This window comes from Etheostoma cragini, chromosome 5 (assembly GCF_013103735.1).
Source record: "Etheostoma cragini isolate CJK2018 chromosome 5, CSU_Ecrag_1.0, whole genome shotgun sequence".
In the NCBI taxonomy this organism is placed as follows: Eukaryota; Metazoa; Chordata; class Actinopteri; order Perciformes; family Percidae; genus Etheostoma; species Etheostoma cragini.
The window spans coordinates 21231702-21256733 of record NC_048411.1 but is presented as its reverse complement, the minus strand read 5'-3'; the positions used below and the strand labels follow the sequence as shown (position 1 = coordinate 21256733).

General features: G+C 40.7%; 2 protein-coding genes across 11 annotated transcripts in view; one reads left to right on the top strand and one right to left on the bottom strand.

The window, feature by feature from the left end:
- slc20a2 (solute carrier family 20 member 2) overlaps nucleotides 1-5895 on the top strand; it is a 54165-nt gene extending 48270 nt beyond the window's left edge. For 9 of the 10 annotated variants that reach the window (XM_034872763.1, XM_034872770.1, XM_034872761.1 and 6 more), the window contains one exon: nucleotides 836-5895. In XM_034872763.1, the coding sequence (XP_034728654.1) occupies nucleotides 836-1000 (165 nt within the window). In that variant the 3' untranslated portion in view covers nucleotides 1001-5895. The remainder of the gene's footprint in view (nucleotides 1-835) is intronic. The other variant, XR_004656776.1, reaches the window with a different exon arrangement.
- Nucleotides 5896-9530: 3635 nt separating this feature from the next.
- Nucleotides 9531-24475, bottom strand: LOC117945329 (E3 ubiquitin-protein ligase KCMF1-like). The gene is made up of 7 exons (XM_034872771.1): nucleotides 24275-24475; nucleotides 22137-22304; nucleotides 20673-20812; nucleotides 14831-14932; nucleotides 12685-12865; nucleotides 11257-11569; nucleotides 9531-11066 (listed from the first exon to the last, which is right to left on the bottom strand). The coding sequence occupies exons 1-7, from the start codon at nucleotides 24288-24290 to the stop codon at nucleotides 10739-10741; spliced, it is 1248 nt and encodes a 415-aa protein (XP_034728662.1). The 5' UTR covers nucleotides 24291-24475; the 3' UTR covers nucleotides 9531-10738.
- Between the last annotated feature and the right edge of the window lie 557 nt (nucleotides 24476-25032).

Below are 25032 nucleotides of genomic sequence, written 5' to 3'. Positions count from 1 at the left end.
TTCTCACTTGATTACTTGAATAAGTATGAGAGAAGAGTTTATGGACGTATGACATTAAAAACACCAAACAATAAATAAATTAGCTGATAAAACTTTTAAGTTGTTTAATTATTTAAAGCCCAATAAACAGGATTTTTTTTTACAGCAGAATTGCTGAATGCAGACGTCCACACCCAGATAATAAATTTGAAGGATTAGGTAGTAGTAACTTCTACAATCTGCTTGCTTTGACTAACACAGACATTTGACTGATCTGGTGTTAAAGAGCTGAAGGCTGATTGCAGGCTTTTCTGCCCAGGTACTAATGTTGTGTCATCACCTTTTGTTTCCTTACCTGTGGATCTTTTTGGTGTGCTCAACTATAGCCAGTGATGAAATGCAACTACTATGCAAGTACTACCATTTTGAGGCACTTGAACTCTAGTTGGATATTTCCATTGTCTGCTTCTTTATACTTAATTGTATACATTTATCTGACAGCTATAGTTAATTTACTTTGCAAATTAAGATTTTTCACATACTTCATGATCATAATGATACTGTTGATCAGAGTACCAACAAAAAATACTTATATAAGTCAATGGCAACAAACATAATGACAAATTCACTTATTAGCTGTCAAGTCCATTAGAGCCTGATGGACGAAAATTGCCTAAACATAAATTAAAAATAAGTAGGTCTGTAAAAACAAGCTGATGAAGCCATCCTTATAAGAAAAGCCTGACCAACCTGCAGCTCTTCAGTGTCTTTGACTTTGCCTACTTTAAACATTTTGTTCTGTGCTGCTGCTGATTGCTTTCTTCCCCCCCCCCTCCCCCCTGGCTGCGGCTTCTAGGTGGGCTCAGTCGTGGCCGTGGGTTGGATCCGCTCCCAGAAAGCAGTGGACTGGCACCTCTTCAGGAACATCTTCCTGGCGTGGTTCGTCACTGTGCCCGTGGCCGGCCTGTTCAGCGCTGCCGTCATGGCCCTGTTCGTCTACGGCATCCTGCCCTACGTCTGAGGATGCCCGGCTGGGAGGGAGAACAGAGGAGGAAGAGAGAGTGGTGAAAGAGAGAGAGGAAGACTTGGGTAGAAATCATAGCTCGAGTGTCAGGGGTACCGATAAAGGAGATGAAAACGATAAGAGAGCAAGGGTGACGGGGATAAGAGAAGGAGAAGGGAGGAAGCTGCAGAGGTTAACATATGGACTTGGTTGTACTGTTGGTGTGTGAGGAGAGTTGGTTCAGATGCTGCCTGGCTCTTGAGTCCAGTAATCTTTTTTTTGTCTTAGTAGAGTTTTTGATCTGAGTATTTCTTCTCTTTTTTTGGGTGCATATGAAAGTCTATAACCAACTATTCAATCTGCTGTACATATATGACAGTAATAGGGAGATTTCCAGTACCTCTTAACAAGACGTATGGCAGAAGAAAAAGTGGCAGTCATTTTCTGTCCCTTCTTTTTTTATCAGAAGTTTTAAAAACAAAAGGCAGCACACGACAAGTAATCAAACCGTTAATTCTGCACACCTAAAATACAGTAAAACTAGATAGTTCTGCCTGTAATCCCAGGTAGCATAGATTGTCAAGTGCTCATTATTATTATTCCAAAATCCCAGAAAAAAAAAAACCTGTACATATTGTGTACAGAGTGTGATTTGTTGTTTTGAGGGCTTGCTTTAAAGTTAAAAAAAGAGGAAGAAAAAGATGTGCTTGCGGTAAACCAACCCATCCATCATCTCACTTTTAACATGCTAGCCAGGTACAACTAGGGCCAAATGGAAAGGACACCTCAGAAGGGGGGGGGACGGTCACTCTGCTTATTTTAAATTTTCCTCATGATACCACAGAAACCTGATTTGTTAAAGAGTTCATTTTTGTCAAGAGCTTCTGTATGTTTTTAGAGATGGATCTCATATTTTTTAATGATGTAATATACTGTAATTTGTACTGTAAATACTGTCCTTAGAGAGTTTGGGAGGGGGATGTGGGATCATGGTTTGTTTTAAATGTAGTGGGGAGGGAGGATCTCCACGATGTCATAGTTCCATTCATTAATTACAGTGTGTTTCGTCCCAGAAAACACACACCCTAAATGAACACATACACTTGACAGGCGGCTGTTGTTTCCAGAGGTGTGCAGAAGTACATTGATTGGAAAAAAAATATTTAAATTTAAGTAATGAAGCCGTACTCAACAGAAAGCCGGAGATATTTCTTTCCTTCAGATTTTATCGTATCAGTAAAATCACCAGCATTGGCTAACAAATCTTTAGTTAAAAGGTTTCCTTGAGAAAATGTTTCAGTTGGTTTTCAGATGGGGATATTTGATAGACTTAAAGTAGAAGCAATTGTATGTGGCGCAGAAGCCAAAACACTAAAACTGAACAGAAACAAAAACACTAAGGTCTCATAAAATGTTCACATATCTTCATCCAGATGCCTTTGTTTTCATATATAAAAATCAGCTACTGGAGTCATTTCCTCATATTAAAGGCTCCCTGCTAATGATGGACCTCTACACTGTCCATGTTCGGGTCATTTCAAATCTCCCGCCCTGTTTTGCCGGTCAGATCACGTCTTAGTCCAGGGTTTATCTGTTTCTGTAGCCCTGAACCTCGGTCTCATACCCCTGGTCAGCCTTGTCATGTCAGACGGCGATTATGTATCATATCAAACCCGTATTATAACTCAGCCAGTTATGCAGAGGTGGAAAAAAGGGGATTCAACCCCTACCACACATGTAGCTCCTCAAAATGGGATGTTATTTCTATTTTTTTTTAAGTGTAGAAATGTTTAGTCTGTTGATCATCACATTTCAATCAAAGTGCTAAAGGTTAGGGACATAACATAGGGTCAAGTTTCAGGCTAAATCAAAGTCCAGTGGTGGTGGATTTGAGGACGCTCGTGTCACAAAAATATCACAAGACTTATCCTGGGATCATTATGTGAGATGGTATCTGGGGGGGTAGTACTGATCATCACCAGCGTTTTTAACAGGGTCACCAGACCTGTATTGACGAAGAAAGTCTAAAGCTTTTTTTGTTTTTTATTTGAACAAACTCGTTGCCAGGTGTCGCAAGTTCTTTTTTGTTCTTGTGGTGTGTTTCCTAAAAAAAAAAAATATTTTTCTCATGAACAAATCTATGCTTAACTAGCCACTTGCCTTGTAACATTGTGTTTTACTTTGTGCAGATACAGTTAAATAATAAGTAATGTGGTGTTTACATCGTAACCATATTGTAGAGTATCTGGAAAAAAAACCTGTTGCCTAATGATGCCAATGAAAGACTATTAACCATGATTTTTTTTTTTTTAAGTGCAAGTAAAAAAAATAAAATAACCTGAAGTGTCTAGAGAGAGAAAGAAAGCGAGAGCATGTGTGTGTGCGTGCACGCACGATGACTCTTTTTTTTTTTTTGGTTGTAGTAGTAGTGCTAATCATGATCCCCGTCACTTTACACTGCCATTACGATGAGTTGACACTACATGTATGTGTGCAATTCAGTAATGAAGAGAATGACTATAGAAATTTCATCAAGACTATATTTTTCTACCATATCTGAGTTTTAACATGGGTGAGCTTCCAGACACTTTGGAGGACACACTGTGGGGTTGATGGGAAAACTGGAAAACCGGGCCTAGTTGTTCTAAGAGATCTTTGATACTGAGAATTGGTCTTATTCCAAGTGTCTTGCCTCACTGGTGCCATGTGACACACTTCCTCCAAGCCCTGTGTGTTCTTCTAGTAGATTGATGTGTCGGTTGCCAATAGATCAGATTTTTTAATTACCATTTTTATGTTTGAATTTTAGATGAAAACACTTTGTAATTTTGTTTCCCTACTGCTTGTGATCTTGAGCTGTGAGAGCAGGACAGCATCTTGCTAAAACCAGGACAACTGCTCACTAAGGTGAAACCTAGAAGCAAAAAATCTCCAGTGGCAAAACCTTAAATCTTAAACTTGGTAACTGATAACTGGACTATGAGGACATTTGTTTCCTTGTTTTGGCAGGGAACCACTCTTGAAGCTCATACCCTTTCCCTCTTCCACGGCATGTGTGTTACACAGGGGGCTGCACAGAGCTAGTAAAGGAAGTCCATTTGGAGAAAATAGGCCGAGAAGATCAGATTTTCAGTTCAGTCTTTAAAACAAGCCAATGTACTTGCTTACTTCTAGATAGAATAAAAACATTGTTTTACTTAACTTCGATTAGCTTTTAATTTTAAGTGTATTTTGCCATAGTGTCTTTTTCAGCTGTCTGCAGAAAAACCTATTTTGTTCATATTCTAAAATAAATAGGCATGTGACACATTGGTAGTTGCTAACATTTGAACACCTCGTCATTTATAGATAGGATAAAACATTGATTGTTTTGTTAACATGTAACAACATGAGCTACCAAGTGCAGACTTAAAATCTTGTTGAATGCCAACAAAATATTATTGCTAATCTAGTCCAATAGTAGGAAAACCCCATGTAATGTGCATATTTCCTCTGATGAAAGTCACTCTATGGCAAATTCTATTATCTGGCTGCAGCTGGTGGATGTTTGTTGCTCTTGTGTTTAAGTTAAGTAAACAATGAAATAAGACTGAATCTACTTTCCACATGGTGGATTACGAGGTTTACTTGACTGAGGTCAGCCAGCATGCTTCAGACATCTGGTTTGCGCTGCATCACCACCGTGCTCTGCAGGCCTCTGTTTTGTAACTCACACTGTCATTTTCTGTTGTTTTTCCATGCCATTCTCAGCCCTGATAGGCCAAAAAGGATGCGCTGCTCAAGATGGGGGGGGGGGGGGGGGGGGGGGGGGGGGGGGAGGATTGTCTTATGGTGACTGCGTGAAAAATATCTGATAGTAATTTCATAAAAGCAACTATGCTATATGGTAAATATCAAAGTAGCATTGCTCTTAATAGATTAAAGCCCCTAAAACTTTTTCAAATATTACATATTTCTTTATAACATATAATGATTAAGTTCAAGTTTGAAGAAAAAAACAAACATCTGTAGGTATTATTTATCAAGGGTTTCACCATAGATATAAAACGATGGTGTTAACCCTGGCATCTCAGCTAATCTGGCTCGATCGGACATTAGCAGAAACAACCAGTCGACTATTGTCACATCGTCGTTGATTCAGTTAGTTCATGAACAAATGCGACATAACCTTTTTCCAAAGGAGCCCAGTCCACTACAAAGCAGTGTGGAAAGCCATAAAAAATAAGAGTTCTAACTTGCTGATTGAGAAAGGAGGGGCCTTTTTAAATGAGTCAGACCTTGAGAATAATTATCTTATGAGTTATAGATCAAACTCATTCTTTATTGATGCATTTTAGAGTGGATTATATCCTGAAAGACAATAATTCCAATGATTTTGCAGGTAAAATTCAGGATAATCTTTCTTTCAAAAATCGGTTTGGTATGAACGCAGCCACTAGATGGCCTAGCCTGACACTTCCCCTCCCTGCAGAGACCAGTCTGTTCCAGCTCCTCGGTATCATTGAGTGGTGGAATTGCCATTGAGGGAGTTCCTGTGCTTCTATTGCATTATACCTGTTTTGTGACCTCTTTGCGGAGAAACAGAAGGTGCCATTCTCTCTCCCTGAAAGTGCAAAACAAGCTGTTTGTGAGGGTGCAACTACACTGCTGTCACTCTGTGGTCGTGTAGCTCCGCCTGGTGGAATAGCGCCCTCTCCTGTGTGTGTGTGTGTGTGTGGCACTAACACCGCCTCCCAGAGGTGGAGGGGCATCAGTTCAGACCTTCACGTGCTGTCTCTAGTTTTCTGGTCTGTTTTGTAATAGAATGTGCTCCTTGGCTGGCCTGCAGGCTTTACAGCTCTGTGTTGTCTCTTTAACGTTTACTGCTATTTAACTGTCCGGTCCTTCAAAAGTTGAAAAAATGACTGAATAAAAAAAAATCTATAGAAATTGTAGCCTGCTTCTACAAAAAATCTTAAAGCTCTTCTGATTTGCATATATCGTACTGTAATGTTTTATTTAAGATTTTAGTGAAGAAATGTCTGCATTTAAACTAAATTGTGGGAATTAAAATTACAAAGAATACCAAGATTCCACCGAGTTGTGTCTTATTTTGGGAAAGATGTGTACGAGGTGAAAACAAGATGCTTACTGCTGGAAAGATGAAAAATGTAGTTTTTTAACATATACATTCTATGGCATTGGCTTATTAGAGTAATATTAACTTTACTTTCAGATTTGTAACTATACATCAGCAATATATTGTTGTGCCCTAAACTATTTAGTGTTGTGGTTGTGTTTCTGTCTTTTTCCCCCACTTTGCATGCATTTGGTTTCCACAGCAACAAACCTCCTTAAAGACTGAATGAATGTGCCAAATCCTTTCAGGCTGCGGTTATTTAGGGGTTTAGAGCTCAGATAATAATTCAGTGACTTGGCACAGATTGCACTTTTAAGTTCCCAGCACTGTGGCTGTCTAAGAAGTCTCTACAGTAACGCTGAAAAATGCTGGTTGGCACACAGCAAGTGACACCATTTACGTCCAATGGGGATAATGGTTTCCATTTCATGTTGGTTAAATCAGTAACCAACAAGAAATGGAAACCATAACCTCCCCGCAGTCACAGGGTTCCCAGTGCTTCAGATACAGAGACAGTGTTCAACTTGAGTTCTTTATTTGTGGTTCTTGTGTTCAACTTAATTGACAACAGAAAGTTCTTCAGGTTTATAGTGACTTTTTAACTTCAGTGTAATTTGTGGTATGTAGAAAATGTAATTATATCAGCCCATTTGTTTTTGAGGGACATTCACCGCCACTTAAAACAGATTTTTCTCATGTAGGGAGAATCTGAACTTTCCCAAAAACAAGCATCTTAAGCAGTTAAAATCCACATGTCCACAGATCTATCTATTTTTTATTACATTACATTCAGCTGACCACAGTGTCTTACTATTGCTATGCAGTATGTCAGAAGTCGCACACCTCTGGAGCATCTATGGGTTAAGTGTCTTGCTCAGAGACACATTGGTTGATGTATCACAGTGGGAATGTCCATGTCTCCCACACCAAAGGCATGTGTCATATCCACGGCACCGTCACCCACCGCCTATCTATCTTTCTATCTTTCTATCCATCTGTCAGACCCACTGAGACTTCAGCTGTCGAGTCTAGCAGAAAGGACATAGAATATTTGAGTTTTGTTACGCTATAGCCTATAAAAAGGCTGTGTGAATCACAAATCTATGTTTTTGTTTGAATTAATTCATCAGAATACCTTTCCATCTCCATGGGTCAATGGGTGAAGAGCTTATTCTCACACAGCCAATCAAATTGTTTCATTTAAAACTTACTGGGGCCTCTCCTTTAAGTCCATGTCGGCTACATATTTTTAAATACTTTTTCCTGATGTATGAATAATGGATGTCACTGTTTTCTTGGCAAAGGCCTAGGCCTACAACAAAGGAGCAGCTGGGTTCAAATCTGGGGTGAATGTTGTTTAATTTGTATAAATGACTAAATGTTCCCAGTGAGATAAACCAAATATAGCTCTTTTGATTTTGTTTTTGCATTAGTCAGCATGCCCATCTTAGAAGAAAATCACAGCTGGGTTCATGTCTAAAGGCATTTTACCATTACAGTGGAAAACAAGTGTTTTGCACGTATGACCTCATAAGGGGCAAGATTCCAGGTCAGCCCATCTGAGCTTTCACTTTTTCAAAGGCAGAGCAGCATACCCAGGGCTCGGTTTACACCTATCGGCCTTTCTAGCCACTGGGGACCTTGGGCAGGCATATTATTTTTTTTAAATATTTTCAAGTTCATGAAATTTTCATGCCATGGGGCCTTTAAGCACAGAATCCGTAATCTCTGGAGCAAACTGTTGGCGGTCGAGTTGCATTTTGGGAAATGTAGGTGCCATGTTTTAACATAGAAGAATGATGTGTTGAAAATAAAAGACATCTTCGGTTCTGCCGCATCAATTTTAAGTGTAGATTTGGTCAAAACCCAAACACGTTTGTGTATACATGTATTACCTGCTGTGTGCTCAGTTGACAGTGTATGTAGCTAGCCTACATTTAACACATAAGCCCTGCAATAAATTCTACCTTCATGAAGGTTAGATATTTAGTTTAAACTGTTTATAGAGCTGTTGATTCCACTTCGTGATCATTATGTAAGGGTTGTGGTTTAATGTATTGCGTTTTACTGACTTGTGTTTCTTTTATTTTGTCCACCCCATTTATAGGAAGGGTTGTGGACTTATTAGCACACACCCCTCGATATAATGAAATACAGTTCCAACAGCACCATTACATACATCCTCCATCCTCCTTATCAGAAAGAAATCAGAAAATTAAACAGGTTTATAAAAAAAGCTATGTAAATCTCTGCTGCATCTTTACTCCGGAGAGATCCCGAGCTTCTCTGCCTTATCGTTGGCTGATGTTCATTTCTAGCATGTTTTTAGGAGAACCTTAAACCTTAGGAGAGCCTTTTTTTGTATACAAACCCCAAATAAGAACGAAACCATTATACACTGTACCGTTTGAGAGAAACAGGTAAAAGAGCAAAGATACCAATATGTCCAGGTCAGATGCTGAGTTGTCTCATGCACAGCTATAAAAAAAAAGAGACTAACACTATATATTTCCAGTAGTAAAACTGCATTCTTACTGTTTTTCAGAAAGTAATTGAGGTAAAAGCAATGGAAACACCACATGTATTAGTGTTTAGAGAGGACGCCGACATGAAATGTGATGAAGAAAACTGGCTGCATTATGCTGGGGAGAGGCAGGATAAGTCACACTATTCTGTTAGTTTTGTACATTGTTACTTCCCCCCAGTAATTCCATAAATTACAAGACAGAATACTGTATTGCAGCAAACTGATTTTATTCCTTCTTCTCTTCCTTACGTGAAAATTGTTATATATGGAAATCTTTATCTTTTCTTTAAAGAAACTATTGATCAGTGTGAAGTCACTCAAACTGTAAAGATGAGAAAGTTAATGTTTTCTGTATTGGTGTTTGATGCTAGTGGTTTTACTCTGTGTGTTCTGAGTGACAGTGTGTTATCTTAGTGAGGGTTGTTCATAGTGTTTGCTGCACTGAGCCTGTTTTGAGACGTGTGTTAAGAGTTGTGTTGCTGTGAATACGTTTTGCAAGAGATGCGAACTGTTTAGCTCAGGCGACTGTTAGTGCAGACTGTAGTTTTGCACATGTAGCTCCAGTTGTGCCCACTGTAGTTTAGCAATCGAAAAACACTAACAAAAAAAATACTGATTACATCTGTACACCTGGAAAACATGCAAAGGTAGTGAAGTACTTTTTCAGGGCAGAGTGTCCGCAGGTGTCCAGTAGGTCCAGACAAACTAACAAATATATGTAAAGTATGTTGCACTGCTGCTGTGAATGAAGAAATGCATCAGGAGATGACGAGACTAATTGAGATTGAACTTGACCTGTAAGATAGGTGTTTATTTTTACCATATGCTGTACATGCTCACCAAGAAGTTAGCAACTGAGAGAGGAAAAAAATGAAAGTAAAAACACAAACGAGAGAGCAGGATTGGGTTAGTTAATTTCCATCCAAAACATTTTTTATTGTCCTCCAAACTGAAAGGTTTACCCTGTTGATTTGGCTTTCGCTGAGCCAAAAACATACATTGCATTTCTTCAGGTAGCAGTGGAGGCATACAAAGATCTTTTTGACTGAGAGAAATTAATGGAAAGAGTGATACAAGATGCTCTCCTTCAAGTCACATGAGTAAATTTTGCATTCATGAGTAATGGAGAGAATTTCAGATCACGGGAAGCTTGAGAAAATAGTGTCTGGTCTTCCATAAAAGAGCGAGAGGGGGGGGGTGAACTGTGAACCAGGTTGTGTTTCTTCCATTTTAGAAAAGGCCTGAAAACGGTCACACTGAGGAGTTTCACCTCTGTTTGCCTCAGAGTTGCATTACGCCTTCATGTAGAGCATCTGTAGTGTACACAAATGGACACTGGATATGCAATTCAAAACCAAAGTGCCCACAGTTGATATAAAGCAAGGTCTTTAGACCCAAAACAGGTGATGTCACACAAAGGACAGGGGGCTTGAGAGTGGACATGAATGTAACCAAACATGGCCATCAGTCTGTGTGTGTGAGTGTGTGTGGTGCAGAAATACCAGTGGTGTGGCACTCAGCACCGTTAATTGACGTTTACTCAGGTGTCTGAGCAAAAGAGAAAGAGCTCCCCGTTTAGTGACAGTGTGCAGTTAGAAATGGGCACATGGTGATTTAAGCTCATGCTTCAGTTGTGGTTAACCATTCCAAGCAGTTCTTTAATCAATAACTATAAATACACAGCAGCGTTTTTACCGGAGAGGTTTCTGTCTGCCTTCTCTCCCTGGCGTGTGACACGTTTGTCTCTTTAAAACGGCTGACTACGCTTTGCTCATCTGCTAGAGGAAACGCGGGTTATATGGAATTGATTATCAACTTTCATATAAATTTTTCTATAATATATTTATATAGTTATTTTTCCTTTCTCTCACGCACCCACCACGCTTGCTTGCTTTCACATTCTCTCGTCTCACTACTTTTATTCAATGTACACAACGTAATAAACATGGGGCTGAGTGTGGAGCGACATAGCTGAAATTACAATCACTGAGAAAAAAATAAAACAAAGCCAAAAAGAACTGCAGTCTTTTTTGTCATCCATTGGCAGTCGGACTGACTCGGCAGTCAGCCAAGTACAATGGTGGATTGAGGGGAGGGAGTGGCCATGTCATCAAAGGGGCGGCGCAGGAGGCTCTTTCTTCGTTGGTGCTGTTTTAGTCGTGGTTTTCGGCGTCTTGGTGGCCGGGGTCATCTCCTTGAGGTTGAGGTTCTGCAGTGCCACGTCTAAGGTCATGACCTCAACACAGCCCATGGCCTCGAAGTCAGCGAAATTCCGCAATGAGCCGTGACAGTCGTCCTCGTCTTCGTCGGAGGAGGCCGAGGCGTCCGAGTCGGGCAGCAGCGTTGACAGCAGCAGCTCCGTCACAAACAAGCTCCTGTCGGCCCACTGGGCCTCGCACGCCTGCCGCTCGGCCTCAGACAGCCGCGGTTCGCTCAGCCTGCAAGGGAAATTTAACAGTTGGTTAAAAGAGGACGACAGGTGGATGACAAATCAGGTGACAGTTGAGAATAAAAAAACAACTGCTTAAAGATCCCTTTAACACATAAAAATATACTCTGCACAGTGAACATCCAAAGGACATTAAAGACATTTCAGGTGGACACAGAAAATAAGAGAGGCAGTCCCACCTGCTGAGTAGAAACTGGGAGCTATGTGCAGTTTGCTGTGTGTTGGACTCCGGCGGACCCGGGTTTGGACTGGGGTTGGTATTGTGGTTGGCGTTGGGGTTTGCCGCAGCTGAATTGGTGTTGAGGACTGCATTGGCTCGGCCGCCGCCCCGGGTGGCGTTTCGGGCCGTCTCCAACTGCTGACGCGCTGCCTGGGCTTGTTGGCGCTCCAGTTGGAGCTGCATCTGAAGCTGTTGGAGCTGGGAGGCCGAGGGGCCCGAGTTGAGCTGTCCGCCCGCCGAACGCCGCACCCCTGACAACTGGGAGAGAAGCTCTGGGAGGAACAAGATGGAAAAGACAAGGGCTCGATGATTCCGACATGAAGCAAAGACTTGGTCAATTCAGACGACCCGTCAATCAGTCTACCAGACAGTGGGCGCTCATAGAAACATGATATTTGTTTTGTGAATTTATGTAAGACGTACATATTTCAAATTGGTCACATTGTTTATCCCTTCAAAAAGAAAAAAAAACTATACTGTCACAGTACAATGATCTAGTAGGACCGCTATGCAGCCTCTGAGCCACAAAAGTACAGCACTAGCATTCACAGGACGCAGGGTAAGACCCTCAGCAGTGAGGTTTTTAGGCTAAAATTAAACCAGTTGGGTCAAGGCCCAGCAGGTATAGTAGGTCATTAGTGAGGAGGTTGTTTGTGAGGCAGACTGAACAGGGACCCTCATTATGGCACAGCTGGAGCTGACATGGCGAATGCCAAGCGCTGAACCGGATTAAAATTGGGAACAGGATAAACAAGAAATTGCCACAGCAACAACTCTGCCCACACGTTACTGCATTATCCAGACCGCCGTTCGGCCTAGCCCTGTTTCATATCTCTGCTGCTGCAGGTCAGTTTTCTGTGTATGAGAAACAATTCGTAGTGAGACAATGAATACACGGGTCTCTTAATGCCACACGGCTGATTTAGTACTAGGCGCCAGTGTTTTGTCTCAGACCTCCTGCAGCTGTAGCTGTGAGACACTCCACTTAATTATTTTCTGTCTGACTGTACTGATAACAAACATACAGCTTAATTACCTGACCAAAGAAAACAAAGACCCCAGCACTCACAGATAAGGAATCTTCTTATTTAATGTCAAATTTAAAAAACAAACACTATTTGGTTTTTCCCACCTTAAATAAGATTACTTATCTGATCTTTGTCTCTTTTCTTTGATTCTTGTCGCTGCCGTGCACCCAATACACTGTCTAAGATTTGGAACTGTGCAGGCTACTTTCCGTCATTATTGCCTGACCCACAACAGGTTTCACTCTTTCTTGTTCTGCAGCTGTGTGCCTCAGAGGGAGCCTGTAGCATACATGTCAGCATGAATTTACCATGTAACCATTCTGTGTGTGTGTGTGTGTGTGTGTGTGTGTGTGTCTGACCTGCTATAGGGTCCATGGCCTCTCTGCTGTAGTTGGAACTCTGTGAGGAGCTCTGGCTGGTGGAGAGTCCCCCTGTGGTGCTGCTGGTGAAGTGCATGTTAGATCTGCGGGCTCTCGGACCCCCCAGCCCGCGACCAGGGTGAAACATCCTCCTCACATGCCGCACCCCACTGGACTCATCGTGGAGCTTGTCATTAAGGAACACTACTCTGTTTGATTGACAAATGTATTAATAACTTGAAGTTGCAGCACAGAATCTGTCACTCTAAATGCTCACTCCACTCAGGCCTTCTGATCCAGCTGCAGTCTGATAAAATGTTTGCATGGGGCTCTTGTGTCCCCCCCACCCCCATGCACAAGACACCACTCTGTGTATGCCAACAGACAAAAGTGTGAAGCTTAGGATGCACTTGTTCTGTCTGCATTTCTACATCTTTGCATCTTTTGTTTTCTCAACAGCACTTATTCTAAGTACTTTTCGAATAGACTGCATCCCCAGTACTCGGAATCTTCCCAGAATGCAGCTCACATGGAGCGTTACAGCTGGTTCCTAACAGGCAAACACAGATGCTGCCATTTCAACCCTTCACACAATTTGACAAATTACACATTCTTGAAAAGTGCTCCTTTCTGTGGCTCTCCTGAACATCTTGTATAGTGTAAGTGAACTCACACGAGTAGGCTGATTCCTGTATGAACTGCAGTTTCAACGTCAAAAGGAATGAGGGGTATTTGTTTTTTTAATATGAGAGGCCTGCGCAATAAATTGTCATAAAATTGCAATCTTGTTTTACCCCTGTTCAGGATTTAATTTTAAATAACTTAAAAAAAAAAAAAAAAAAAAAAAACTGGTACTGCCAATTTGCGGTGTTCTTTCATGGTTCATTGTGGCAGAGATTCGTGATATAAATTCTAAGTTAAATAAAAACCTGATTCATATTTTTTTCCCCGAATTGTGGAAGCCTAATATATTATAATAATTGTAAGTTTATATAATATAATTCACTAATACACTTCAGCAGAACCTCAAGTTTGGTTAATATGTTATTTAGTAATAGATAAGATCAGTCAAGACCACTTTACTACTTTATCTGCCAAATAAGAAGAGGAAACAACTAATTCTATAACTACAAAGAAACTTTAGGAAGTTTGTGACGTGGATTGGTCACATCCCAGCTGATAGCTGATCTGCTTAATTAGGCCAGTATCACCGTCAATATCTATCCAGTTTGGATTTAAACAGCCCTACAACCCATCAAAACTACAATCGTCCACTTGGTAAATTTGAGAAAAAACAACATAAAAGCAACATTGAACTGCTTTCGATCTGATCTTCAGCGCTCAACCCACTTCATAATGACTTTAACTTCCCTACATCTCATGGCTCTTTGTGGAGAGCCACTCTCAAAGGGAGGAGAGGAAAGAGAAGGCCAGACTATGCATCAAACCAATGACAAAGCGTGCAACCAACTGATCAATCTGAGGGAAGCCTTCACACTGTAGTTTGTCACAATGGCATGAGAAACATAATTAGGGGTCAATCCCCGATGGGGCTAGGATCTGCGGTTGCAAGGCAACGTGGACCAGTACCAACAGTGTTGGGAACCCTATTGTAATCACAGAGATATAAAAGTGTCGCTGCAGCCTAACAGTGCATGGTGGGGTTATTTTTTTATTTTTTTATTATCAATTTATTTGTCAGGGACAATGCATCGCACATTATTATATACATAAGTATTACAGTCAAGGCCATAACAATATGTGTAGATTTGTTGCATAAAAGGGTTCTAGCCAATAGTCTTATTTGCAACCCCCTGAAGACATTTTCATGACGAGTCCAGAACCCTGCGGGGACCTGAGGCACGCCGCAAAAATAAATGCATCGGTGCCATTGGCATGTATGAAATGAATGTAAATAGGAAGCTTGCATCTTCCATTTACTACAGACCTTGCAGTTCACACCTTGCGATATATCCTGACTCAGCAATCTAGATGTAACAGAACGCATTCACATAAATATCTGAATAGTTTCTACACCCTGAAATACAGGCTTCTCTTACCACAACTAACTGAAGAAAAAAAACAGCACTGCAGCAGCCAGGTTATGGTATGTGGAGGAAGAGGGACTACTATTTGAAAAGGATATTAAGTCTCTGGGTGCTCTGTGTTCAAGTGTGAGATGAGCAGCAAAGTCATCGGTCACATGATTCGGGTCGCCACCTGGTAGTGCTGCACATATGGGGCAGATCTAGAGGACAGGAAGAGAGAGCGTTACATGTAGTATTAGCACACTTCACTACACATTCAACAATGACCATGTGATGGGTGCTCTGGAACAAGTACAGAGATCTGCAAATATCAACTGTACAAATGACAAATTGTAACATGCAGAGAGCTCTGTGTTGAGTGTGTCAAAAGTGATGATGAAGGCATGGATTGACTATAAATTTGTTTAACATGCTTGTTCAAGTTGTTTTAATCATGAAACAGAAGACTCAGAATGGACAGATTGGACGGATAGTCTAGTTAGCTGTCTCAATTTAACCGTCAGAGATCTGAGGAGCAGTTCAAGTTTAGTTTTTTTTCTCAACCAGGAACCTATTTCCCCCTGGATTTGTGTTGAGTAGACTAATAAGACCAAAAATCTTTCAAATTGTTCCAGTATTGATCAAGATTGCAGCGACGAGCTGGCACAAACCAAGCTTCAATGTAACCTAATGGGGCAATTGTGAACCCTCGATTTTTGTCCACTTTTTGTCCTTTTCAGACTCAGATTGTTATTGAAAGTGTCTGACAACATTAGCGATCTCATGAGGTGACTTCTTGTCTGAAAACCGGGGTGTGGAGTGTGGAACGCAAGTCAGGGGACAAAGGCGTTCTGGGAGTCTGTTTTGTAGTAGGTTTCAGAAAATATAGGTTGGTTTTATCTAAAAAATGTTGCCGTGGCTCAATATTTAAATGATTTAAAAAAATGTGGATGAGGTTGTTTTAGTTTGATGACTATGCATTTGAGCCACAGTAAGTTATGCGGACAAAGAGACACAGAGAGTCCTAGAGAGAGCAGCAGGCAGAGAAGGGTGAAGCAGCAGGTGAAGGGCAGCGATGCTCGGAATATTGGTGGTGCTCCCGTGGGTGCTGTGCCCCTATATACCCAAAGAATATTTTGTATAGAGTTAGACCTGTTGGTGCCAGATATGTGTGGTCTTGATGTGTCCAGTGATATACCTCAGACACAACGCTGTGTCCCCACAGCAGAGGATTTCTCCCCTCTGATCAACAGGGCTGTGAAAGAGACATGAGCAAAGACGAACCCTTGTTTTTATTGAAAATATTTAAGATAACACAAAACCATGGATGTATTTTATTGTATTGAAAGCACAAAACACTCTGCAGCTGCCGCCTCTCTCTCTCTCCCCCCATCCGCTCTTTGTCTTATGAATACAGGCGGCCATCCAATTATAATGACCCTATACACATTTTGTAAACTCATTTAAATATTGAGCCATGACACTGAAAATCATTTAGCTAATACAAACCCATAGCGTAATTTATGTAGCCTACTGCAAAACAACAGAGTGCCGCAACGCCATAAGTCCCTACTCACGTTCCACACCGCTGTCTTCGGACAGGAAGTCACCTCCTGAGATTGATAAGGTTGTCACACACTTTTAAATATAATCGGAGCTTTTTAGTGGCAAAAACTATCACTTTTAATGGAATCGTAGGTGCCCAATTGCCTTTTTAGATTGCATTGCAGCTTGGTTCGAACCGGCTTGTCACTGCGTTCTCGCTTAATACGAGTACAATTTCAAATGTTCACATCAGTCTATTAGACACAAATGCATGAGGAAATAAATAAAAAATAAACGAAATTATAACTATAGTTTAACTTTAACTATAGTACTCATAAATATAGCAGAGTTTAGAATAGCAACACAAAGAAAGCGGAAGGTGAGGGCCGTCCGGCTGAACAGGAGGTACTTCTGGAGGATCTTGGCGATATAGACTAAGAGTACCTGTAAATTAATTAACTTAATAACTGAAGTTTTCATATAACTATTTTAGAAATATTTAATTTACCATTCACACTGCGGTACGCCTTGAACAAACTAAACCATATCAGAATTAACTCAACACTGGACAGCATTTATGTGTGCCACTGATGCGTAAATCCCAGGCGGTTGGAGGGGTCAGGACCTCCGCATCTAAGGGTGTGTCCCCCACCCCCGAAATATCATCAAAAACCATGCCGTGTATTGTAAATAACATAATAATGTGTACTTAAAATATCTATGTAAGTAGTAGTAAAACAATCCAAACCCCCAAAATGCTTTTTAAGTTTAGAAACATTTTTAGTACCCCCCTCCCTTGCCTCACAGTAGTTTGGTCCACGGCCACTTGGACTCATATTTAGACATGTGATTTTAAAGATTTGTGTTGTTGCCCAGATAAAATGACAGAGAAAAGAAAAACAGAAATAAGATTATTTTTCAGTACACCAAAAACAAAGTAGGTACAATCAAGCCTCATTTCAAGACAATTTGGTAACATCTTTACAAGAATGGGTGCTTATGGAAATAATAACGTCACTATGTCACAGGCAAAGGAGACAGAAAGAACTGAATACCAGGGAGACCAGGGACAGTCAGCGTAGTCTCAGGTAAGGGTTTTGAGCTTAGTTCATATTTTTGGAGGTGTGTCAGTTTACATTATGATTAGCTAATTTAACAAGTGTCCAAAAAGTTGTATACCTTATTTCTTTATATTCTTTCACTTTTTTTTAATAAGCCTATGTTTTAAGGTATTTTTGTGGCTTGATTGTACACTTAAAAATAAATGGTTTTAAAGAAGAATATTTTGGTCGATTTAGTCGGCTTTTTCATTGAATCAAGAGAAACATTGAAAAGACGGATAATGGTATATTCTCCATGCTACACTAATGATAGTATTAGGGCTTTCCTTTTTGTACATATATCCTCTACAAGTATAATTGTGGCTGTATTATTTGTGTCACTTCAAAAATTGATCTTCAGAAATTTTTCATGTTCCCACCAACTGTTAGACGAGATTTATGCCCATGGTGCCACTCCAACACACAACTGTAATGGGTTGGACCCCTCAGAAGCAAGTCCGTGGAATCTGCAGGTTGATTTAAAAACAATTCTAAAAAGGAAAAATCAGAGGTTGTCTGGAATTAAGAAGGAAGAAGACTCACACCAAAAACAATTCATGTTCATGCTTCAGAAAAACATCAGCAGTAATGTAGAATGTACAGAACATGGACAAAATGTTCTTTTAGTTATTTCTCAGCCTTTAGACCAGTATTTTTTTGTCTTCTTCCTTGAATAACAGTATGCGTTTATAAATAGAGCTGCACCGTTATTCTTAGCAGCATCGGAAGCTGACATCAGAACTAGGCTTCAAATGTGACATTGTTAAAGGGACACTTCACCAATTATCCTTAAGCTTTGTATCAGTAGAAACACGGTAGTATTTTCAAATGGCCGTGCTTCCCTCATGCCCCCCTGAGACATCTCTGTATTGTGTGTGACGCAAAATCAGAGTTATTTTTGCCCAGAGGCAGCCAGCTATTTCTGCATGTTTTCAACGCGCTCAGAGGGGGTTGGACTCTTGGAGTCCATAAGTTCTTTTCCCCCCCAGCATGTTTCCTTGGATGAGGGAAGTTCCAAAACCATGGTCGCCGTGGCCCTGCTACACGTCCTGCAATGCCGTTACATCCTTCTAAGCTCTGCTGTGACTTGTAATGTCGTGCAGTGCCCTGCTATACCGTGAACTACTACAAACTACTATTTTTAGTCGTTCCAGTCTCTTTTACTATGACTGTGATTGCCACTATTTATTTCAACCCCAACCGGCCTGTCAGACACCGCCTTCCAAGAGCCTAAAAGGGAGTTTTTCCTCGCTACTGTCACTTGCTCTGGAGGAAACAACAAGAACTGTTAGGCCCTTGTAAGTTTTAGAGTGTGGTTGAGACCTACTCTATCTGCAGAGTGTCTCGAGTTAACTCTTGTTATAAATTGATATGAAATGATGACTGAAATTGAATTGTGCATTAAAACTACCGCAAATGTGTACCACCAGGATACATAGGTACAGATTGGAGAATATACAGGAAACTTTATTATTTATTATAAATGTATCATTACGTGAGCTTAACCTACTACGGAGACCAGCACCTCAGCCAGCGGTGTCGCCTGATGCCACTAGCTGGGTATGGGGACATCCAAGGTGGTGTGCGCTAAAGCAGAAATGCCAAACGAGGGCAAGAGTTTCAGCTAGGTGGAAAGCTGATGCTAGGCGGCCACCTGTCCGATCCATCCTGCGTGTGTCCGATCATTAGACAACAAACTGGACTACATCCAACTGTAATGAAACTCCGCGAGTTCAGAAACTGCTGTGTTTTTCTTTTTGTTGAAACATGGCTACACAATAGTGTACCGGAAACCGCTAACATTGCATTAGCTGTACTTCGCGATCCGTTAATACCCGCCAGGTCCGGATTTGTTGCAAAACAGCTGCAGCCATGACTGAAAACTGAAGCCTCGAGGACCCACAAGATCTCGCAAAGTCATGTAGAATAGAACCAAAAAAAACAACAACAGTTTGTTCCCATCCAGAGGAGTAGAGACAAAACAACTCTGTGCTGTGTTTTCAAGGTGTTGTGCAGGGAAATATGATCCGCCATGAACATGGTCTATTTTATTTAGAAAACTAACCAGATGTTTTATTTTGTTTTGTGCTTGACTTCCTTTATCTGCCGTGTGCTTAATTGCTGCAAAGCTCTCTGGCATTCAGCAAAATTAGAACCTATGCGTATCTGCTCCGGAGGGCTACGGATGGCCGGAGCTGGGACGGAGTCAGGACGCAGTTGTTTCGCAGCCCGTGGAAATACACACAATGACTCTGCCGCTGTTACGGAGCGGATCCGCAGCCATTACGCCTCCGGTGGACATTTAAGGGTTAATGTAGCCTGTTTCGTATTTGGTTTTCATGTAATGTAGTTTTTTATATATATTTAACGTGTAACACCACTTGAGCCATGGTGAAACATTGTTTCATGTAAATGGTTGGAATGACAACAAAACACACTTGAGTTGAGTTGAATGCCTCACTGTCTGTCTATGTCTGTAAACAGTAGGCGTGGCTTGGGAGTGGACTCTTTGAGCAGCGAAGCAAGTGCATTCTGGGATTTCATGTATTTCATCCACCTGAGCCAAAAACACATTTTGGGGCTTTTCTCTGCCTAAAAAGGCACCAACTTCTAAAAGATAAATAAATAAAAAAAATAAAATTAAAATAAATAAAAAAATTTTTTTTTACTGCATAAGTGACCCAATTTAAAAGATTCTTCCATCTTTTCAACGGTGAAATATCCCTTTAAGCAAGACAACGATTAAGATGAGAGATAAGAGATACTTTTAATTAATCCCAAAGAGTAAGGGAACTGCCCATTAAAAGAAGCAAGCAGTTGGGGGTTTGGTTAACTGGCACCTCTCCAGCTACCAGTACACACTTCACACTTGGTCCATACCGGGACTTGAACCGGCAACTCCGGGTTTCCCAAGCCCCTGCGGATTGACCTATTACCACCCCCAAGATGTAAACACAGCACACTTTAAAAACCTACTGGGTCTTCTGATGTCAGGAACATTCACAATCAATGATTCAATTTACTCCATTAAGGAACCTTCTGAAGAATTTGAGGAGAATCAACACAAATGTGAATGTTTCCAGGTCTAAAGATCTGTGCAAACATCTAGCCAAGTTTTCATGGATGGCTGTGTGTGAAGCTTCAGCAGCAACTTTCCACTTTTTTGTGATACTTTTTTTTTTTTTTTTAAACAGCCAAACAAAAGTTAAAAACATTAGCCCAGATGACAACAAACAGAAAAGTACACTACACACATCGAAAAAGGCACAGTGCACTTTTTCCACAATGCTTCCTTGCAATCAAATGTTTAACTTACCACTTCTGTGGAGGTCTCTGTGTGCTCTGCAGCCACGTGCTCCTGAAGGGAGATCTCTGTGTAGCCCATTCTGCCACAGTAGGGACATGTGAAGGCCTGGGGCTGCTCCACTGAGAAAGCTTCTCCACCGTAGTACAGGTCTGAAGGGGAATCAAGATGGACATTTAGTGTCAATGTTTTTGCATGTTTAAGCTACACGCCAGTTTCCAGCTGCTGGAATTGCAGTGTTTCTTCTACACAGGATCAACATTTTAAATCACAGTTGTCACGGAGTCATATGTGATAAACGGTCCTTTATAAAATCTCAAAGTCAAGAGCCAGATAACAGAAGTTCTAACCTCAGAAGGCGTATAAATAAACAGGTTTAATTCAGAGGATGAGAGACATCTTAGAGTTAACTTCAGCATTTTTTTTTGCCTTGCCACATTACAGGAAACTGTTCATTATAAACATTCCCTCCTGGCCCATTCACATAAATCCACCTGGGGGCAGGTTACACAAACAGATAACACTGACATATTTTCAACTTATAAAGTGGTTATGATGAACGTGTTGCAAACAGTTGCCTATCTATACATCCAGCAGACACAGAGCACCATTAGCATTCATTTGAAGTAGTGTTTGTGTCCACTTGATTAATGTAAGTTCAACTGTCACTTTACAGCTAGCTCAGTTTTTATCTCCACCAACATCTAAGGGAAATATCTGGTTATTTAGTTGATCAATGCTCCATTTGATTCACCAGCTAGTCGTTCTGTGTCTAGGTGCCATTAGGTGTTGGGCAGGTTAGGTACTGATTGTTTATCATATTACATATAGTCAATATGAAAACCTTTGATTAGTGCAGCTTTAAAGATAGCCGCTTGTAATACACCTTTCCTTGTCAGCTGCATATACAATTACCTATGAGAGGACAGAAAGAGCTTATTAGTAGTATGCTATACAACCGTCCATATAAAAAACGTCTAACACATGGCTGATTTTTTGATTTATTTCCCTTAAAAACAAGATACAAAAAAAAAAAACATTAAACTGTCAGCGTAAGTACCATGATCCACTATAAAACAGTTGGTTTAGTGACAGGGGACCAAAAGACACAGGCAGTAAAACAGAATATGCAACATGTTAAACTCTGAATGTCAACATGTTTTACAGCGCCATGGTATACAAAACTAGTAGAAGTATTCATCCAACAGCAAGAGAAATGGTCTAATCAAAACCATAATGCACTGGGTTTGAGATGATACCATAAGTACTTATGTCAGTTCTTGATTACTTAAAAAAAAAAAAATAGTATATAAAAATTCCTGATCTCTTTCTCTTTCTCTCTCTCTCGCTCTCTCTCTCTCTCTCTCTCTCTCTCACTCACGGCTCAAATTCACACTTTACACATGTTCACAACATGGATAAACACACTGCTCTTAATTAGTCTGATGTGACTATCAATATATCAATTTGACTTACCAAAGTCAACTCGGGTTAATATACACTGCATGGGATGCTCTGTGGTGTGTCTGGTAGTGGTTGCACCGCCCTCGTAGCACGAAGCACACAGATCGTAGTCGTAGCAGATTAAACATTTGTATCGTCGACCTCTGAAGTTGCCTTTTAAACATGCATCGCAGCTCACGCCTAAGGGAAGAAAGCCAAGACACAACAAGAGAAGAAAGAGGCTAAATGTGTAACTCAACTTAATTTGGTTCAGTAAACACAGCATATGGAAAAGGTTATGTACAGTTCATTTATAGAATACAATGTTTCATAACTTCAATGTTAAGGATAATTTCAACACATGTAGAGCCTATAAACAAGTCATGTATTTTCTGTTCTCATCAAGCATTACATGTTTCAACTGGGATTTTCTTGACCAATTTGGATCCAATTTAACAGAGAATTTTTTCTTATAATCAATAAATGAATTACAATAAATAAGCTTCATATTTGTACTTGATACAAAGTTCACTTCAGAGCATATCTATTAGAATGATACAGTTTAATTTTAACTGAATGGTAACTACGTTTGCAAAATGGGTATTAGAAGTTGAACTCATTAAAAGCTGCTGTGTGAGACTGTTGGACTTCTCTTTTCCTTTTTTATTTTGCTTGTTTGGTTGTATATTTTTTTTGTCATGGCAGTGAAGCAACCTGGGTGAGGTGGATTGGATGTATGTGCGGTTTGATTGAAACACATTAAGAAGGAAATGTTCAACAACTGCATTCAAAGGAAACGCCTTTAGCATCAGAAGCCGAATAAATAACCATGGAGTAGAATGAACACTTCTTTGACACAATCCAGCCAAAATTTAACATTAAAAGTGATGCACGGTGTGTAGGGTATTTATTGCAGGGATCTTGCAATGCATCATATGTTACATGTTACTGTATCAACCCTCCTGTAGCAATTCTCTTACTCTGGAGTGACAAAGACTGACCAGTGTCTGTCCCATTCCCCTTTTAATAAAACTACACTCACTACACCCATCTGATTCATAAATCCACCCTCATCAGTATTTTCATTCCAACACTATATGAAAGGATTAACCTTGTGTTGACATAGGGTAAAGGGGGCCTTCTGTGTTCAAGACCAGGCAATTCTTGATTGACTAGGACAGTCGTGCTGCTGTGTCGGTGTATTGTATGACACCAGGCTGTCTAAACTCCCTCATATCTCCATTCATTGCTAGCAAGCTGTTAAAGCTCACTGCCACTCTGATCCCGCTGTACAGCGGTGGCAGAAACGTTAATGACAGTAACAACGATAACCACTAACATCTCAGACATAAATAACGATGACAACTGACAGCAAAGTTGACAACAACACAGACATGGAAACTAAAGGCCGCTTTGGCCCGACTAACCTTCGCTGCTGGTTTACCATTTGACGAATAAACCAGATTGTTAGCTGACAAGTCAGACAGCTGTGGTAGACTTCACCTAGCTAACTTAACTTTTTGCCGGCTGGTGAACACAAGCATCTGATTGACAACGTTAGCTAACGTCTGCTCGAGACCAACAACTAACTTCAAGCCCAACAAGGTTGGCCACAAGGACGAGGTGAATGTTGATTTGCGAAACTTGAATCTAAAGGCCAACTTTTACCAGGAAGGAGGCTAAAACAAGCTAACGTTGACGAGAAGAGAAGCCCTCGAACCCACAACGTCATCTGGGATTCGCTGTTCTCCTATGTTTCCTATTCTCGGCACTCCCCCTCGCTCCCCAGCTCGTTAACGTTAACCTAGCTACATAACCCATTACCGGATAGGTTCCAGGCTAGCTAACGTTAGCACAGTCAGCTAATATTAACTAGCTTCTTCCGCTTATATATCAACGTTGTGTTGGTCAACTGACGCTAACTGTTGAACATTTTCTGAAACATAAACGTCAACTGCAAGGTCCGTTGGGTTAGACACACATTTAGTAGCCGCCATAATGCGTCCACACGAAATTGCACTGCACCCTCGCTGCTAACACTAGCCAACGTTAGCTAGAATGGGCTGCAAAACAAGACATTCTCGGCTAGCTAACGTTAGCTCGGTGCTCTGTCAACGTTTTTATCAATAATCCCGATTTGCTCACATCTCTGTGTTGAAGTGTATTTTTACCTTCATGACGGGACATCCTACGAATACTAGCGCAGCCCCCTGCTTGGGCTCCCTGGTTTGCAATACAGAATAATATGAGTGAAGAGAAGCCGGGGTTGGTTGGCTGTCCCTGGCCTCTTCCCTCATGAAGGATCCGGTCTGTCTCACTGCCACCCCTCCGCCTCCTGCTGTGTCACTGTCCGGTGCACTGCTGCTCCGTCCACACGGTGGCAGTGTTGTCTCAGTTGATGAGTTGCCTTGGCTGGTAGGTGGCTGAGACATATTGATTCCTCGAGGACTTAGGGCTGCAAACGTCCCCTTGTAAAACAAAGCTTTTACTTTTTTTTAGCTTTTAGGTTATTGCTATAAATGTAAAGTTGTCTATCTTTCTGAAAAGACACTTAGATGTGTTTCCCTATCACCTGAAGATGTACTGAGAACTGTTAGGCAAAACTTTAAAATAGGCCTTTTATTTGGTTTAATACATACACAAGACTGACTAAAAAACAGTAGATGTCATTTCATAGCCTACTCTGATAGTAGTTTATATATGTAATAGTTAGACCTATAACAAAAAATACCTTAAGCAAAACTCTTTGATTGTTATATTGACATTAAAAATAACATTTAAGAAATAATTATTACAGACCTTACAACCTTAACATTTTCTATAAACATTACTTATCAAATGTCGGGCCGCACATCTGCAGGAAGCTTCTTTATGAGATATTGATGGGCCCTTCTGGCTTGATGTAGACCTCTCATAAGACTAAAGTAGG